This window comes from Struthio camelus, chromosome 3 (assembly GCF_040807025.1).
Source record: "Struthio camelus isolate bStrCam1 chromosome 3, bStrCam1.hap1, whole genome shotgun sequence".
Taxonomy (NCBI): Eukaryota; Metazoa; Chordata; class Aves; order Struthioniformes; family Struthionidae; genus Struthio; species Struthio camelus.
Window position 1 is genome coordinate 59,206,579 of NC_090944.1, and position 19,031 is coordinate 59,225,609.

The 19,031-nt window shown below is 45.3% G+C and overlaps 1 protein-coding gene across 5 annotated transcripts in view; it reads right to left on the reverse strand.

Annotated features, from left to right (window-relative positions):
* The window catches only part of SCML4 (Scm polycomb group protein like 4), an 83,425-nt gene that overhangs the window by 12,128 nt on the left and 52,266 nt on the right, over window positions 1–19,031 (reverse strand). For all 5 annotated transcript variants that reach the window (XM_068937965.1, XM_009676934.2, XM_068937962.1 and 2 more), the window contains one exon: window positions 3,906–4,172. In XM_068937965.1, the coding sequence (XP_068794066.1) occupies window positions 3,906–4,172 (267 nt within the window). The remainder of the gene's footprint in view (window positions 1–3,905; window positions 4,173–19,031) is intronic.

Sequence of the window (19,031 nt, forward strand, 5' to 3'; positions counted from 1 at the left end):
AGTGAGAGCACAGATTTCCAAGACATTTGTAAGAGAGATTTTGCAAAGACAGTAATCAAACTCTAGCATAGCTGCACTAAGGCAATTTCAGAAGGATGCATATTTTAGAAGTCTAGCGTCGCCAGTAGAAGCGGAATAAGCATGTTAGGTGACAAATACAATAGCTGTGAAGAGATAGGGTCTCTATATTTAAGGAGACACAGTCTATGCTTTGTAAAAATCTGTGGCAAAACTTGCAGTGCTATTGAGAAGCACATCAGAACTGATGCTATCACAGGCAGAAGAGGAGACGAAACCAAGCTGTGGCTGCAAACAGGACAGTTTCTTTAATGCTAGAAATGATGTCATAATAAATCTGTGGGCACCTGGACTTCATGGATGTCACTGCGTTGCAAATCACAGCCGCTGAGAACTACCTGGCTGTAGTGGAGAGTAAACCACCCTCCGTGGACTGCAGGAAACTCTCTGCTGGCATTTCTAGAAAACAGCTGGGGAGTTTGGAGGAAATGCAGTGGATGGTAGTGGCACAGATGTGCACTAGCCCTTTGAGCTTATTTACAGCAGTGTATATTGGTAGAGCACCTGAGATACAGAAGGAGATTGTTGTTCCTCTTGTTGAAGCCCTTGATGGCAAAACCATCTCTGTATGGGTTTGCATGTGCTTTTATGTGCAGGCCGTAATGTACAGCGGATGATACCAGGACCAGTAAGTTGCTAATAATTATAAATAAGCAGCATCAACAAACTAGTAACGGCTTTAGTGATCTTCATTGCATAACTACCGGTTCTAGAGAGACCGTATTGTTTCCTGAGCTGGCCCACACGTCCCAGTGGTCCAAGATGAGCTAGTCTTTGCAAGAATCAAATGCATGAGCCACCTGAAAAAATACTAAGTGGTTTGGGCAGAGTCCTTTCACCCCTAAGTGTCTTATGTAGCAGCTCGAAGTCACTTAGAGCTCTTCAAAAGCACTTAAATATCACAGGTGCCTGGGCCCAAAGAAAGCTCTTCCTCTTTGCTCCTCAGTTTGCTTTCATAATTTCCAAGCTAGAGAAATACAGGAATCTGCAAAGCCTATTGTATGGCAAGTCAACGACTTTTCTGATGGTTCAGTTAAGAAAAAAAGACCTGCCGTCTTTTAGGCTTTCATTTTGTAAAGACGAAGTTTTGTGGGAAGTCCTGATGAAAGAGATGGACCTGTCCCTTGAAACTCAGCTTCCCACTCAGGAAATTGCTTAATTGTCATGAGGCGTTGTCCATGTCCATGTCCAAGACTGTGAAACAGTGGCATTCACAATCAAAAACAAGAAGGGAAAGAAATGCGGTGTGAGCTTGAGGAGCTATGATTTTAAGCTTCAGTCTCTTGGACATGGATTCAAACCCCTGAGACCAAGGCTTTTCTCCACACAACACAACTTTATGCAGTGCGACTTTACCACTGTACTTTATGGATGCTGAGAATGTGCAAAGTATTCAATAAGCCTTTCGATAATTACGGGAGGAAAAATCTATCACGAGTTACTAAATGTGGATCCACCACATCTGGCTCAGGAAGTCTCTGAGCCACGAATTGCTGAAGGCGGAGAGGATACGGGGCAGCACCGCTATCTTTGCACTTGTCTCTTCCTTCGTTACATGCTGTCTCGTGCAGGAGACAGGAGGCTGGGCTAGGCAGACCTTTGATTGGACGTGGTATGACCAGTCCACAACGAGATAACAATTCATCTCGGCAAGAATGGCAAAGACTTTCAAACCAAGCAAGCAGCAACATTGTTAAATCTTGGCTGCTTGCAGCTGCCGGCTAGAAAGCTTGACCACAGGGTCCCGGTTCTCCTAGGAGGTCCTAGGGAAGCAATGGGAGAGGCAAAACGAATCTGCATGTGTGGGAAGCCTCTTTGCCCCCCAGCCTCTGATTGTGTGGACCCTTAAGGCATTAAGCAAGATCTGAAAGAAAGTAGCTTTTCATTTCCTTTTCTTTGTAGCTGAGGCCCCAAGTTTTTAGCAAGAGCCTTCTAAAATGTGTTTGCAGTAGTGCATTTCCATACTATCCACTTTGCTTTGGCTAAAGTTGACCCTGTAAGTACTGAAAAGTAATGAGGACAAATGCTTACCTGTGTTACGTATAATAGAGGAATCAGGGATAAGCCAAGGCAACAGGGATGCGAAAAAAAGTATCAAATTGACAGTTTGGGGCAGGTATTTAATGTTTAGGAAGGCAAACTTAGGGAAACAAAGAAATTCAGAAATAAAAACGAAAAAAAAATATTTTGGAAGAATAATATTCTAAAATATTAAACGAAGCCAGTAAAAGTTCAGGAGCAAGAACTAGTACAGACATTGGGGAGGAGAGCACTGTGAAGGAATTATGCAAAAATCTGAGGTTGCTGGAGAGAGACGCTGGGGTGGCTACCAAGCAAAAATATGCAAAATCACTTGCAGTTTTCAGGAGAAATGCAAGGGCAGAAAGGCAGTGTAATGAGTGAATGCTAGACAAAGGGGCTAAGGGGAACCAGCAAGGCTTCTGCAAATACATAGAAAGAAAAAAAAATACTACAGTGACAGTAGGTTCCATTAACAAATGAGGAAGGGAAAGAAATTAATGACTTAAAAATGGCTGAGACTCTCAACTCTTTTATTAGATCTATCTTCAAGATGAGGAATGCATAAATGAAGCTTGAATAATTAGTAAGGGGTGAAGACACTGTTAGAATCACTACCGATAAAGACATGTTAATGGAGACCTTGGAAAATGCAAACAAAGACAAAGTTAACAGAATTTGAGAGAATGAGCTAACAAATTTGATGAACTCAGGTCATTTATGGGGAAAAAGAAACTGTGTAGAACTGGAGATACAGCAAAAACCTGAGGAAAAGCGAGTACAATAATGATTTAGAAACTGAAGTAACAGCAATGCTCTGATCGCTGCACTCGGTCCTGGAAAGTGGGCTCTGCCTGAGCTACGAGACCACATTTACAACTGCTACAGCCAATTTTCCCCCGATTCTGTGAGCCCCCAGCCTCTACTCTGCTTGCTGCCTGGTCCTGCAAGCTGCACTGACACGCGCCTGGTTCCCCTTTTGGTCCCACTTGCCCCGTGGCTTTGGGCCCCTCAACTGTCGGACACGTCTTCCTGCAGGCAAGGCCACCAAGCCCATTTTTAAAAGGAGCTTCACACCAGCAGAGCAGCACAAATGGGCAGAGCAACCAACCCAGCAAACCTAAATCCCAGCAGGGCACTGGGACAAAAATACAAAGGAGGAGGAAAAGAAAGGACATCGATCGCAGTGGTCCCCATGGCATCCCTTGCATTCAGTGGAAATACTTGTTGTGACTTTGCTTCCCTGCAGGATAGCAGACCCTTGAGCAGAGAGCTGGATGGATCCTAAAAATATATGTTCAGCTGGGCAGTCTTTTTCAAACAAAATCGGATCCAGTTTATGATTAAAGGGGCAGAGTGGTCTATGCGTCCAGGAAGCAAAACCTTTTGCTGAAATGATTTGAAGCTGGCACTGATATTTGGGTTTGCCCTGCATCCTATCTTCTGCACAGATGGTATCATACGGTTAAGCAGTATCAATCTTGGGGAGCAACACTTTATATATTAATATTTATATCTGTAAGTCAATAAAGCCAGTTGTGATTGCTACGTGATTATACATAATACATCTGTTTACATAATTAATAACAACACTAGAAAACATTCACCTTTTTACCTAATGATGAACAGATTGATTTTCTGTCTACACAGGTTATTATTTCTCCTTCTAAGTGGAAGTGTGTGTGGTCTGGATGGATGTTAACCCAGACCCGTCTCGCTAATTTTCCTGGGGGTTTGGGAGTGAGTAAAGACTCTGGTGTGGCACCAGCATTGCAACACACACTGCTAATAGGAAGACATTTTATTACCACTTCTGTTTCCTTCAGGATAGGTCCCATTCCTAGTTGGGCTGGAGGTTGGATGCCGCAGGCCTGTAGAGGACGATCCTCCTGAAGACATCTGGGCAGGACGATGGCTGCAGGCGGACGAAGAGCCCCCGGCAAGACGCCCGTCTGCAGGGCTTGGCCGCATGCTGTACACGGAGCCCACGCAGCTGCAGGCCGAGTCAGCAGGATCCATGCTGTAGCGTTTCATGTTCGTGGGATCAGCCAGGTAATCCTCAGGTGTGACTGTTTCTGCTCAGGAAGCCAAGAAAGAGAAAGAGAGATCAGCCAAATTGAATCCGTTTTTTATTTTATTATTTATATCCTTGCAAATACATATATTTTTTGCAAATAGTCCCTTTTTTTTGGCAAAACGTTGGGCTCCATTTCCAGTGGCCCATACAGCCTGGAGGGATCCTTGCTGAGCATAAATAGGTCATAAAGGGAGGCACAACCACTCGGAAGTCAGTAGAGTGACAGCAGGGAAGGCTTGGGCTTGATGTGACTCATTGGCGTCCCTGTTGGTTCACAACGATATTCTCTGTACAGTCCTAGGGCACTGACCGGCAGGCTCCAAAGGAGGACAGAGACAAATCTCATTTGCCTAATGGTGCTCCATGAATGCCACAGAGACTGGAGCATTTTGTAGCTACTGCTCTCTCTGTCTTTGATGTAAAAACATAAAAGTTGAAAGTAAGAAAGAAGAGGACAACAGGACAGACAATTTATCGGTTATTAATGCCTGCCAGCCAATAGGAAGAAAAAAAAGGTAATAAACCAAAGTGTTCTGGCTGCAATTACCAAAATTCATCAGAAAATATACTCAGCTCCAGACATCCATCAGGTCCTGTATTCCACAAGGAAAAGAGGCGCGATGAGTCATGAGCACTCCCAAGTTTTATTACCGGCAGAGATGTATGGCTGAGCTGCTCAGAGCCGGTTCAGGTTCAGACACGCACGTCGGCATCCCAAATGCAAACCATTGCTCTTATCTGTTCCTCTTCAGCTATGTACTTCTGAAATGGTAACCATTTAATCTCAGAGTTTCCTCCCCCTGCGTGGCACTGTTCACACTGAGTAGGTGGGGTAGGTATAACGTTTCCCACTGGTAGACGTATTTTTGACTGCTTCCGTCTTTGTCAAGATACATCCGTTTGGGCTGGCCTGAGCTATGCCAGGTGCCTGCCTCAGGCTGAACTGGTCTGCAGACTTTCAGCCAGAATCATTCAGCTCCTTCCAGAAAGCAGGGAAGGAAGAAGTGCTTTATTCTGCAATGCTAAAACTGAAATTAAAATGCTGCTGACCTCTCCTTGGCGAAGCGCTGGTGCCCCCCTGATGTCAGAGTGAGGTGAGGCATGTGCGTTCCTCGTGGGTCTTGCAGACAGGCATGAGGACACAAGAGCCTCAGGAGTCACAGGTCCAACCCGAAGATTTGCAGTACAAAAATTTTTTTTTGCCTGTTCCCCTCAGACTTGGATGCTACCACCAGCAACCTGCCACCTCCCTTGGCTGGACTGAGATCCAGTCGAGAAGAGTCCTTGCAGAATCTCCATGTCTCTGTCCCATTTTCCATGCCTGGCCAGTCCCAGCCTCCTCCCAACAGGACTTCTTCAAGCTCCTTCTTGCACTTTTTGTCTTTACAAAGCATAGTCACGGTCTTTTTTTCCTGGAGCTCTTCCTCCACCTCAGTCACCCTGCCCTTCTCCCTGCCAAACCAGCCTACCCCGCCTCATATCCACCCCCACCAGTGCAGGTGGGATGCACGTCATCTCCCTACTACCGGGGAGCTGTGGCCAGGGGCAAGAGGCGAAAGAAAAGCACCCACCAGGCTCCCCACTGCAACAACCTGACCTGCCTCGAAGCCTTGCCTTTCCCTTGGGGCCATAATTTGGGGGTCCTGTAAATCTCGGAGGGGAGCAAGAGTAAAATCTGGCATCCTCCATGTCCCCCCAGTGACACCTCCACAATGTCAGGTGTCTTTCCTTGCCTGGGTTCACATTCTCCTTCTGAGGTATTGCATAACCTTTTCGAGTAATGAGTAGCATAATTTATGCTTCAGACCCCAAACCATATGGCTAATACACAATGAGGCTGTATATTATATGTTTTTTCTTTCAATTTACATGTTTACTCTTTTCCCTTAAAAAACCCTTGGCAGCTGTATACAACAGTTGATATTAAACAAATATGATTTAGGTTGACAAGTCAAATATTCAAAAGTTGGTCCATGCTTGCTCATGTGTCATGCCATAATCTTTTGTTGCATGATCACTTGACTTTTCATTTGTTTGCTGCTGTCTTTTAAAGCTTTGCCCCATTTTGAGCCAAGGCTGGACTCCCTACAAAGCAAACATCAGATCATCTTAAATATGAAATTTTCTCACTATCAGGTACTTGCCTTGCAGCTACGAGCAACTTTCCTTTAACAACATTTTCCCCCCACATAATTTGAATTCTTACAGCATATGTTCAGGTATCCTGCTGCTTTCCAGCAGAGCTTTCTGAGCTTGATTCTCACACAAATACAAATGTAATGTAACTCAGTTGAATTCAGCTAATATAATACTGAGTTCAGCTAACATAATACTAGCATAACAGAAATGGGGATCAGACACTCTGAACCTTTCTCCCTAGCCCCTAACAGATGCCAAAATTGTATAGCAATTGAGCTAAATACCTTGCTTTTCAGACTCCTCCCAGTAAACCAAAGAAAATCCAATCAAGCCTTCTCATTCAAAGGAATTTAATTACTGTGTAGAACACTTGCAATAAAAGCCTCTTACACATAAAGAAGACAGCTCTTTCGGTAGCATCCTGCCTGCACCACATGGAATAATTATGCCTCTTGTGAATCATTACCTCTTTATTCCAGGAAAAGAATGCTCTTTTAATATGATTACAATATGAAGAAGATACAGACTATCAAAACAACAAACAGAACATTAGAAGAGCCCTGCTAAATAAGCAGCATACAGCTTTTATTACTATGGATATAAATGACTCCAAAATTTGCAAGTGGACACTGGGGATTTTTTGGCTCACGGCAGACTCAGTAGCATGTATAAAATAAGTCCTGCACTGATGAATTTCCCCATGGAAGGACACCTGCGAGTTGTGTAAGAAACTATGGCGAGGAGCCAGATGATGTCAGTTCTGTCCTTACTCTGCCTGAGACTCTTTTCTTGAGCTAGATCAATTAATTCCACCTGTCTGTGCCTTGGGTTCCTCAAGAAAGGAAAATCTGAAGAGTGACATTCATGTTGGCATTAGACAGTAGGGACAGTCCCAAGTAGCCAGGTTTCAAAACAAGCTTTTTACGAGCTCCTTATCTTCAAGTTGACATGTTTCATCAGTAGGCTACAAGAGCAATGAACCAGAGAGTCACTTCCCTGACCAGGAGGAGCTCTTGAGGAAATGTAGGTCATGGTTAGATTAAGGAAAAATAGACTGTGTTTTCAACTATGTGAGGTTAAACATCTTAACTGATAGAGTTTTTGAAAGTGCTGGTCAGCTTCTGTGTTCCCCACTGAACACGGGCTGCTTTGTAAAACTGCACCAGCTGATGCACCCTGAGCAACCACCTCTTCTAGCTGGGATGTGCCAGTCAACAGCTGGGGCCACGCTCACATGCTGCTTGGTTCACAGAAAGTCACCAGTCTGGGGGGGAGCTGCTGCAGCCTGTACCCAGGTCACACACACCGGCATTTGCTATTCCATGGAAATAAAGGCATGTGGGGATGGGAGAGGAGAGGGTCTGCTGTCTCCTCCTGTTTGGAGTTAGGATACACTGGGTTGCGGACCACAACCTGGGAAGTGGGAAGCACTCCTTGGTCCTGCAATCTCGCCTTTACCAGAGCGGCCATGCCTCAAAATTACCTAAAACATAGCGCTTCGACCAGCATTAGGAACTGAGCTTGGAGAAAGCATTAAAGTGCTTCAGTTCAAAAAGAGATGGAGAGACTCCAGCTAACAGAGCAGGAGGAAGCTGGAGGAGCAGCTAGACCGGAAGGAGAGGATGATGGCATGGAAGGCAAGGCACAGACAGACAGTTGAGGATGGCTACTGCCTGCTAAAGATCCTAGTTTAGAATAGACTGCTTAGCTGGCAGCCCAGGCTGTGACCAGTCACGTGTGCATCAAAGCGCTTGGCCTACTGGCTGCCCCTGGCCTAGCTATGCTTCACAGGCAGGGCTCCCCGCAAGCCCTGTGCACTGGGATGTCCAGAGGAGGGCACCCTGGGGTGGGACATGCTCAAAGCCTCCATGCGCACAGCCTAACTCCACACACAAGATGCAATGTCAGTTTGCAGAATCACAGGACTACAAAACGGCTGAGGTGGGAAGGGACCTCTGGAGATCACCTAGCCCAGTCCCTCTGCTCCAAGCAGGATCACCTTGCTCAAAGCAGGATCACCTAGAGCAGGGTGCTCAGGACAGTGCGCAGTCAGGGTTTGCGTATCTCCAAAGATGTGGTTTTACAGTGGCTAAGCAAGTGAGAGATTTGCTTTGTCAAAAAAGTCACTCTCTAACACTGCATTGCCTTGTCAAACTTTTGCATTTCACAGGAAAGAAGTGCAGGCTCCAGCAGAGACACTGGTGAGAGATGAATATTTCAAGGCATCAGGTGGGGATGTCTTGGGTCTCTTGTCTACGCAGCAGTCTCTACCTCCCTCTCACAACCTCCCTGGAGAGCTGTAGCAATCTGCTTCACAGCTTTGGCATTACTGGGCTTACCTACAATCAAAGTAGTAATACTACCATCTCCTTGCCCGCCATGGCAATCCTTAGGTTAACCCCCTTTTCACAGATTAAAAGTGCACATCTTTCACTGTGGGCTTTCTCTGTACCCGTGTATTTTCGGTGATGGAGAGAAGCGACTCCTGTGCATGCTTCCTTCACTCTCGTCCTGCCCCCTACATCTGCTCCACTCTTTGCCTTCAGACAGGGTGGGATGAAGGGTGGTTTCTCTGTGGAGCCACAGAGAAGTGCCTGCCACACTGTCTTCCTCCCAGCACCGCTTTCCCTCGGTTTGTTCAAGTGAGGAGCTCAAGGACCAGACTGCAATCCATCCCTGCAGGTCTGTGCCACCGCGCGGTCACTGTGGGACCCTGCCAGGGTGCCAACTCCGGGCGTTGCTTGCAATCTGCACTGCCATTGCTTGAAGAAAAGAAATCTCTAGACTTCAAAGCTTGACATCATGACTCAAATGCAAGTGATGCTTGTTCACATCTCTCCATCGGTAGAATAAATGATATTCCTCTGGAATGAATCATTTTCAGAGAGGAAGACTGCACCACAGAGCAGTAGGAAAGGGAGGTATTTGCCCTGCAAGCCCTGCTCTGCGAAGGCCTTCCACCCCCAGCTGAGCTCCCCATGTGGCAAGCAGGCCCAGGGGACTTCTGTTGCACAGAGAGATTCATTATCCCACTGACACTTCATGGTAGGAGGAGGCAGGTGCATTTCATGCCCCCATCCCAGAAGCAGGGAGAGCGTGTGGGAACATGAAAGAGAAGAAAGTGACTGGGGACCGTTGGTATGGATTAACCGAGCTAATTCATGACTGATCAACCTTATTGTGCTCTAGTATAAAATGACTGGATTTGTGGGCAGAGGGAGAGCAGTGTACATCATTTACCTTGATCTTACCAGGTTTTCAACACTGTCTCAGGCCCTGGGGGTTGTGGCAGACAGCGAGCTGTGTGTGAGTCAGCTGGAAGCGCTGGCAGCAGAGACCAACAGCATCCAGGGTTATATTAACAGGAGCACAGCCCACAGAGTGAGAAAAGTGATTAACCCCCCTACACTCGGCACTCATGAGAGCGCATCCAGATACTGCGTCACTTTGGTCTCCCCAATGCAAGACAGACATTGCCAAACTAGAGCGAGTTCAGGGGCTGGAGCACTTGTCCTGTGAGGAGAGACTGAGGGAACTGGACTTGGCCAGCCTACGAAAGAGGTGGCTTCAGGGGGACCTAACAGCAGCCCCGCAGCACCCACAGGGAGGTCACCAAGAAGAGGGAGCCAGGCTCTTCAGTGGTGCATGGTGGAAGGACGAGAGACAGCAAGCAAAAATTGAAACAGGAGTGATTCAGACTGATATAAGGAGAAATGTTTTCCATATAAGGGCAGTGAGACATTGGAGCAGGTTGCCCAGAGAGGTTGTGCAGTCTGGAGGTTTTCAAGACCCAACTGGACAAAGCCCTGAATAACTTGGTCTGATCCCATGGCTGACCTTGCTTTAGCAGGACATTGGACTAGAGGCCTCCTGGGGTCCTCAGTTAACCCTTGATCCTCTGATCAACATCTTATCCACTCTAAGAAGCAGCCCCATGGGGTGAGGGAGGGCTGCGGTGATGGCACATGCTTGTGGCCCAGAGCCTGCATTACAGCGGCACAAGAGGCAGCAGGAGGGACGGGCTCTGCTGGCTGGAAGTTCACAAAAGACTGTGGAAGCCTTTTGGGGTTGTATTTCTCTATATTCCTGTTAGTTTGCATCACAAAGAAGAAGCTGCACAAATCAGGGCTTAAGCAATGATCTGTATGAAAGTATCTGCATTTGTAAGCTCCCAGAGGGCCTTGTAAAGTGCATGGCTTTCAACAGCTACTAATCCCACTTTGACCAATTAGGGAAAAACATATTTTCTGAAGACGATAGAAGAAAATATAATTCTCTGTTGCGGTGTACAATGCAACAGTTTCATAAATCTGTAGCTTAGCCTTCTGTATTCTGTTGCGTTTCTGTATTTTATCTTCTAGGTAGTCAGCAGAAGAGCACGTACTACCCAAAAATTAGTACGCAATGTCATATAGCAGGTTATACGAAAGACCTGCTTGGAGCCTTTGCTTTGAGCACAGTAGTCTCCATTACAACTGTGCACCAACCTGAGACGATCAAGTCATTTTGAATTAGTTTTCCTTTCCATAAATGGCCCAAAGGTGGTCGGTTTGGAAAGTCCAAAGCTGTTACATCCAGCATAGCTTAAACTCAGCAAAGGAGGAAAGAAAAATAACCTGCTTTCCCAATCTAACATACAAGTTTCCTTAGCTGGGATACTTGCAGTAGCAACCCAGCAAGGCTCCTGAAGATGGACCACTGAGACTTAAACAACAGCCTGAGAGCTTGGAGAGAGGAGCTCAAATCCCAGCTTGGCTACAGACCTCTGGGGTGACCTTGGGCAAGTTAGCCATCATTTCTGGGCCCTAGTTTTCCATTGGGATGAAGAATACTCGTTCTATTCCTCACATCTGTGACATGTTAAGTCCTTTGCCTCTGGGGGCATTCGTATGTCACTACAGTGTGCCACACGGAGGTATACTGTTTGCGTATATACAGAACATATATTTGGGACCTTCGATAGCACCTGGGAATAGCAACAATCCAGAAACATAAAAAAAAATTTGTGTCCATTAGATAAATCAATTTCAAGTCAAGCAGGAAATGGAGAGCACAGTATACCCAGGAAGGATGATTCTTAGCTGACATTTTCTTAGGCAGATCTAATCTCTCACTTTTTTTCTTTAGTTTAGCTAAAATAAAAATTAAATCAACTAAAGCCTGTCCTTCCTCCACTAGGCAAAAGCTCTATCTGTACTCCAGAGATGCTCCTGTCCTTTCCAGTCTGTCCTGTCTCCTCCCAGGAGGGCCAAACACAAGGTCTCATGCCACTTTCCTCACCTGCTCCTGCTCCCATGTTTCTTCTTGTGTTAAATCATTCTCTCCCTTGACATATCAGACTTAGGCCCTTCCCTTGGCTTCCCTTATATCCCCCACCTCCTTCCCCTCCCTCTGCTCTTCCCCATCATCCCTTCCCACTGCTTCTTCCATCACATTCCCACATCTCGACCTTGCACCAACTCTAATGTCGCTTTCCCGTGTCAGTAACATAACTCTGTTCTATTTTGCCAGCTACTTTTCTATTTCCTTTTTCTGTTTTCCCTCCTGCCAGGCTGACCTGCATATCCATTTCTTCCATACACAGTTCCCATTCAATTCATTTCACCTATTCATTTACTTGGCTATGCTTTTCCTGAAACCTTCAGGCCTTTCTCTGGGTTTGCCTGCAGACTGCTGCTTAGACAGCAGAACCTAAGGTTGGGGCAGATTTACCAGCAAACTTGGACCAGAAAGCCCATAGATGCCCATACCCATTTAACGGAGTATGTTCTGTACGCCCACAGGGAAGCTGCATCCAGGTAAAGCTTGATCACGTCTTGCCCAGGAAGGCTGAGCTGAGGATAAATCCCTTTCTTTCACTAACTTCTCCCTGACTTTGCTCCCACCAGCCTTCCCATGGTGGGACAGCTGAGATACGCATGGGGGGCCCACATCAGGGCATGCAAAGGACAGATGCCAGAGGCTGCATCTTTCTTTGTGAGACGGAAAGAACTGATCAGCTTACCCGCGTATGCTTTTACACATCACATGTTACAGCAGTGTCTTAACTCCATATCCTGAGCCTCAGACAGAGCCTGGGGACGGCTGGCAGGGGCTGTGCTGAGGCAAGCAGTAACCTCTGTGGAGCAGTGTTCAGAGTGATGTTAGCAGTTTTGCACAGCATACAATTACCTTATTTTTAGTTATTCTTAATAACAATGATGAAAAACCAGCCTGCAACACAGCTCAGAAACCATCTGTCTGAGGTCACCAACCTAAGTGTTACAGCTGGATTATAAACTGCAGACATCGGGAGCGAGGCATCCCTAAGACCGGAGACCAGGGCATGTACGCTCAACGCCTCGTGCTCGGTCTAATGAGCTGTGTCTAGACTTGGGCGTCTTCAGTCTGCCTTTCAGTCTCCACAATGCCAGCTATTAATCTACAGATGCTCTGGTTGAAGCCACACAGGGGAACATCTGCCAAGAAGCGTCAAGAAAACCTTTCAGAAGCAAAGCCCTTCAGCCCGGCTTCTCGGCAACGCTGTAACCCACCACGGTGCTCCAGGGAGCGGGGCTTGTGCCCTCCTCGTGCTGTTCCTGCCGCACTCATTGCATGGGGAATGCTCGTGGAAACTCTCACCAGCACTTCTGAGATAAACCAGAGATTTCGTCTTAAACGCACCAGTAGCTTCCTGGGACACCTGCCTTTACTTCTAGACTAATACTTTTCTCTAATGTCATTTCATAACCCCTTGCTCCACCACCTGCAAAGCTTTATCATTTTATTTGCTCTAATTAAATTTCCCATTAATGTCTTTTCCTCTCAGCCAATATAGATTTCTTTCTTTCTTTCTTTTCTCCACCCACGCTCTTCCTTTTTTTGTCTCCTGTTTCTCATAGCGTTTAGTGATGGGTTTTGCCCTCCGACCCTTCCCTGTACCTTTTTAAGTGCTACCCTATTTTTTCTATAATGGGTTGACCAGATGTGAACTCTATATTTTAAGCAGCATGATATCATAGCTTCCTCAGACCTCTGTTGTAGCTGGGGCCAGTCTTTTCTCATCTCCCAGTCATTTTCACCGCAGCGTCAAAATCCCTTTAAAAGGTTCCTGTACGTTTTTACTTTCACCTATATTTTATACTTCCCAAGCTTGGTTCCAGCTCCCCGCACGAGGATGGTATTTGTCATAGTCATAAGCCAGCAGAGGGGACAGTTTTAACCAGCTGCTGAGAGTCTGAAAAGAGACTGAGTCCCACTGGCCAGTGTCACCCATTTTGCCCCCACTCTGAACTTCAGTTTACTGATGCGCTCTTGCCAAGAAGCGAGTAAAAGAGATGCAGGGTCTGACCCAGGAAGTTTCTCACTCTGGTGTTTCGACGGAGAGAAACACTCTAATCGTTCTGGTTCTTGTTAATAGGCTCCCTAATTAGCTATATTCCTCCTCCTTTCATTGAGATGGCTAGGAGCATAGCTGTACAAAACTGTGCAACTCTTTCATCATACCTCATGCCCATTTCTTTTTTCTTCAGTTAGGAAGCTTTGTGTGAGTCGCTAGATGCTCTGTGGCTCAATGAGCGATACGCTTCAAGGAGGAGCTCCAAGCAAATGCCTACTTTTTTTATGTGTGCTGGGGAGAGGGTCAAAGTTGTATTAACTGTCCAGCAGGAAGCTTTTGATACAACACGTGCCTGTATTTAGAAGACATGCGACAATTTTGTCTAATGAGCTCCAGTTAGCAAGGGTTAGATAACCTGCATCTCAACCTTCATGTAAGAATAAAAAAAATGAGGAAAAAATAAAAAGCAAATGCAGAAATGCAGAGAGAATTACTTCAGTGGAGTTTAACCATCCTTTTGATCTCGTCTAAACCTGAGATAATGGAGAGGGAAAGAGCAGAGAGATCTAAATGGTATTTACTAGAAAGACATGTCTTGGTTCTGAACTGCTATCTTCTATTTTAACCTCAGCTCTTAAAAGATTGAAAAATAACTTTTTCTGTGTCTGTCAACCACCCTCATGCATTTCTGTTCAGTCAGAAATGGACCATGCATCTTATCGTCCTCGTAGAGTAAGCCTACATGTATCTATCTAAAGATAAGAGCCTCCTGTGATGGATTAAGACTTTCCAGCCTCGGGCTGCTGTGATTTACTCTGGGATTACAGCACTGGCCCTTTTCTTTTAGCTCCATTGCCAGTTCAGACATGCAATACAGTGGAAATACGATGTGGCCCCTTCACAGGCATTTCTGCGGGGTGTCAGCACTGCATGCTGGTGCATGTACCCCCGCTGTGCACAGCCAGCCAAGCGCCGGCTCTCGCACCCCCGTGTCTATCGCTGGTGCATACAGATGCTCTTCAGCACTTTACTGAAACAGGCATCATCTTGCTATGCTCTAGCTGCTAAAAAATATTCTGTGGTAACTGGAATGCAAAATCCCCCCAAGAGAGGCTGCCAGTCAGTTAACATCAAGAATCTAAATTTTACAAAATCCAATGTTGTCCTGATTGCAAGGACTTCAGCGTAGGCAATTTTTTTTTCATTATTTAAACAATTTCCCTTGTGTGTTTGCAGCCTAGACAACAGCACATTGTGTTTAATGCAGTAGAACAGGGAAATGAAACTGGCTGGGAGCAGATCAACATGGTTTTATTGCCCAAACTTAGTACAAAGGTAGAGCAAATTTGCAAGCTAGCTGGTGACAAGTAAATTAAATTTAATAATAAAAGGTGTTTGTGTGTATAAATAACCCATAGAGGATCTTTTGAAAGTATTTGAGGATGATTGAATAAATGCCTAGTGTTGCAGTGGAGACATTTTAGTCCTATCTAACAGTGTAAGCAAATTGTTGATACTGAATATCCATGAGTGAAGGCAAAGGGACTTCAATGACCTAGAGATGTGGCATTTAAAAAAATTCTTCGTTTGGTCTCTTCCTCCTGATTTCAGACCTACTCCTTCATGCTCCTTCCTTCTCCCTTAGCTTTATTTTACACCAAAGTGCACATCACAAAAAGGAAATTTATCAGGGTTATATAGTTTGGTGTTTTAGCATAGCAATTGCTCTGCACTGACAGAGGGAGACAAGAGAGGCTGCAATCGATCTTTGCTGTCTCCAGCATCTAGCAGTAGCTAGAGGTGCTTTTCTAGCCAGGTAGTTTATAATGTACCCCATATGCTTACAAATCAGCACTGATTAGCAATGTACACATAGGAGCAAAAAAAAGCTCTGTATACAATACACTATATGAAAACTACTGTGTTATTTGGAAACTATGCATTCCTATGTATGCTATATACTAGGATTCTGTGCAGATTAAGTACTTAACGCATTTTTGCTCTATTATCACTACGATGATTTTCCCTGAGTTATACTAGTCAGTACTGACTTAAAATATTTAACACTGATTTTTTGCTTGAAAAATAAATTATTTGAGACATATTAATTGAGATGTCTGGGGCAAAGCATGGTAACTGCAAAATAAACTGCTACCCCTTAGTTACCCATTAATAACTAATAACCTCCTCCAGAAATTAGGTAGCGTGTATATAAAATATAAGCTTGTGCATGTTTTAGTATACAGGTATAGGATTTTTGATAAAGTCTGTCTTCATTTCTCTCTGTCCAGTGCTGCAGCACAGCTGGTCTTTCTGATATCTCTGCTGGGGTTTATCCTGCTGTATAGATACAATATGGCTGGGCCCTAAAGTCTTAGCTCCCTTAGCTCCCATGGCTCCTTGTGACTTTCCTGTGCTGCCAGGGAAGCTGGGCTTGCCTTGGGCTCATTCCTTAATTAATTCCTTAATTCCTAATTTTCCTCACCTCGACTTCCCTGTTCAAGTCTACAAAGCCATTGCCTCCTTTTCATTTAAATCCCTCCTCCAACCTCACTCCTTCCTTGATGCCCGCCATAAAGAGCTTCATTGCCCCAAACTTATTGTTGTGACTTAACTTCAGTGAGAGGTGAAGACGCACTTGACTCGACCTGCTCCCGAGCAGTAATACTCATCACCTCGCACCCTTACCTTTCTCACCGCTGCCAGCACCCTGTGGCCCTTACCAACAGAAACACCGAGCTCCCTGCCTTCGTGGCCATGTGATGTGCTCCTGTGACTCGCTTAATTGATTTAATCTCCTGCTCTGCCCTCGTTTTGCCGACAGATGAATGATCTCAAGGCAGATGCTGCATGTTACTGTGTTCCAAAAAGCACTTTCATGCACTCTGCATAATTACTGCTAATAAATAAATCCTGAGGTGCTGGGGAGCACCACTGATTTAACAGGATCCAAGACTTTTCAAGAAAAATTGGATGTGTTATTTCCACAGAACTGGAAATGTAGTGGTGCGGGAGGTTTCCATTCGCTCGGTAGCAAAATGGGAATGGAAAGACAAAGAAGGTAAAGGAGCAGTAGACTTTTCATCTTTTGATCAGAAAGGTTAAAAAAGAGGGAAACTGAGCTGAAAAACTGAAGAACATCCAAGAAGAAATCAGTAAGCTCCCCGGAAAAAAATTCAAACTCTGCTTTGAAACCTGTCAAATAAATATGGTTTAAGCGCAACACTCCCCTTTACCTCTTTTCAACTGGCTGCACTCCTTTCCCATAGAGATACAAACCCAAATCCTGTCGCAGGTTGCGCATAGCAAGCAATCTCAGCGACTAGAGAATGCGCAATACGACAAGACTCCTGAGCCTTCGTATCCACAATCAGGAAACACCAGTAAGCCTGTATCTCTCCTTCAAAACATTCCTAGTTCTGTCTTTCACTTAGCAAGCAGTGGCTTTGGTGACCCTCATAGCTCCCCTCATACACTCCCAAATCCAGTTTTCCTGTTATCTTGGCTGCAACAGCAACCCTGAAGCAAGGAACTACGTATCCAGTTGCCCGCAGATTTCATGGGCCCTCAGAGCACACAGTGACACATTGCATGCAGCTCACAAGCAATGTTATCTGACATGGCATGAACTGGCGCAAGGTAAGGGTCTTCAGGATCATCTTTTTCTCCCTCACATCTATGAAAAATCTGGTAGGTCATACTGGATAATATATCTTGCACTTGGACAGGTGCTAAATTTTTCATCACCAGTTGTGGCCTGTTGCCTGTCCGCAGATATTTGTATCAATATTTAACATTCTGAGAACAAGTTTACAAATGGAAATTCATATCTGAACTTTCATTTAAACCATTTAAAATCAAGGCATTCACTACTAACTCCTAACTTCAAACACCTCCTAAAGGACTCATATAGCTCCGCAGAAAAGGTCTTTACAATCCTGTCAAGCTAAAACAGAGTCACCGTGATTCACTGACCAGGGCTCTAAATGGCATCTATGCATGCTCCATCTGACTACGCGTGTAAGGCTTGAATTACATGCTTGTACCAAGAAGTATCTTTTCAATAGTGGATGTGATCCCATCCATCATGCTCCATGCATTTACACCCATCATTTCATCCACTTTCCTTGTACATACCCTTTTATACAGAAAAAAAAAGCATCTTTTTTCTCTTCTGTAAATTCTGCTTCACAGTTTAGCTCCTTTGTTCTAATCTCCATAGCTGCTCCCAGGGAAATCGCTAGCATTGTCATTCCCTGTGTTAGCTGGTCCCGTGCTGGCCCCGCTCCGCACAAGCCACCGCTCTGAAAGTAATGCTGGTTGAATAAAGAAGGGCATTTGTGCTTCTCCTCATGGTTGCTGAGAGGAAAGTGTTTAACCACTTGACTTTGAAGAGAAGCTTTTCAAAAGTATTTTCCCCCTACCCCGCAGACTGAGAAGGTAAAGCAGCCCGAAGGAGGCTGAGAAGAAGGATTTGGTTTGGACTGTCACTTGGAGGGTTATCTGTTCATCCAAGGAAGTAAGACAGCTTTATTCCTTGGGATCCACAATTTTATAAACTTAAAGGGACAGAAAGGGACTTTTTTCTTCATTTGGGGATTAACAAACAGCAATCATACAGTTTGAAGGTCAGAAAGGCCAACACATCCTGTTCTGTCAGTTCTACAGAGTTCAGGCAAATTATACCATAGGTGAACTTCATCTATCCCATACATTTCTTATCTTTCTTCCTGCCAGGGCAGGATTTGCCCCTTAGTGTACATTTCATTAGTGTTTCTATTGGTCTAGTTTTAAGGGGCCCAAATGCCGTAAGGTATTTGCCGGTAAGGGTTTACCCTCTACTACCACCTTTGGGAAATCACCTCACAGCTTAACAGATCTTCTCACTGCAGGGAGCACTGCCTGACTCCCTCTTCTAAGTTACCTTCTTGCTTTGGCTTTCTACCTCTCATACCATCCTAAGCAGTTCCTGTCCCTCCTCAGGATTTCTGAATGACCAGGTAACATGCAGCTCCAGCTTGATTTCCACCTCTCTTTCTGCTCTGCCACAGAGTTACCATGTTTGATAACTTCTTGTCAGGGAACCAGTCCTGGGAATGGAGCTGCATCTCTGCTGCCAGTGGGACCTCAGGGGGGGGTCTCCTCAGTAGGATGCCCTTCTCTGAGCTCGCTGGGGTTGGGTCTGCAAAGGGTTGATGCAAGGAAGGAAGGAAGGAGGAAATGCCCTCAGCCATCCCCCCCTTCCTCTGCCCCACTGCAAGCTCTGCAGTCAATTCAAGTGCCCCAAAGACGAGATAAACATTCTATATTAGACTTGGCTATGGCTGAATGGCTCGTGCAGTTCCTCTGCTCCCTCTTTAAGTGTGACCTTAATATTTTATTTATTGTTTAAGGGATAAT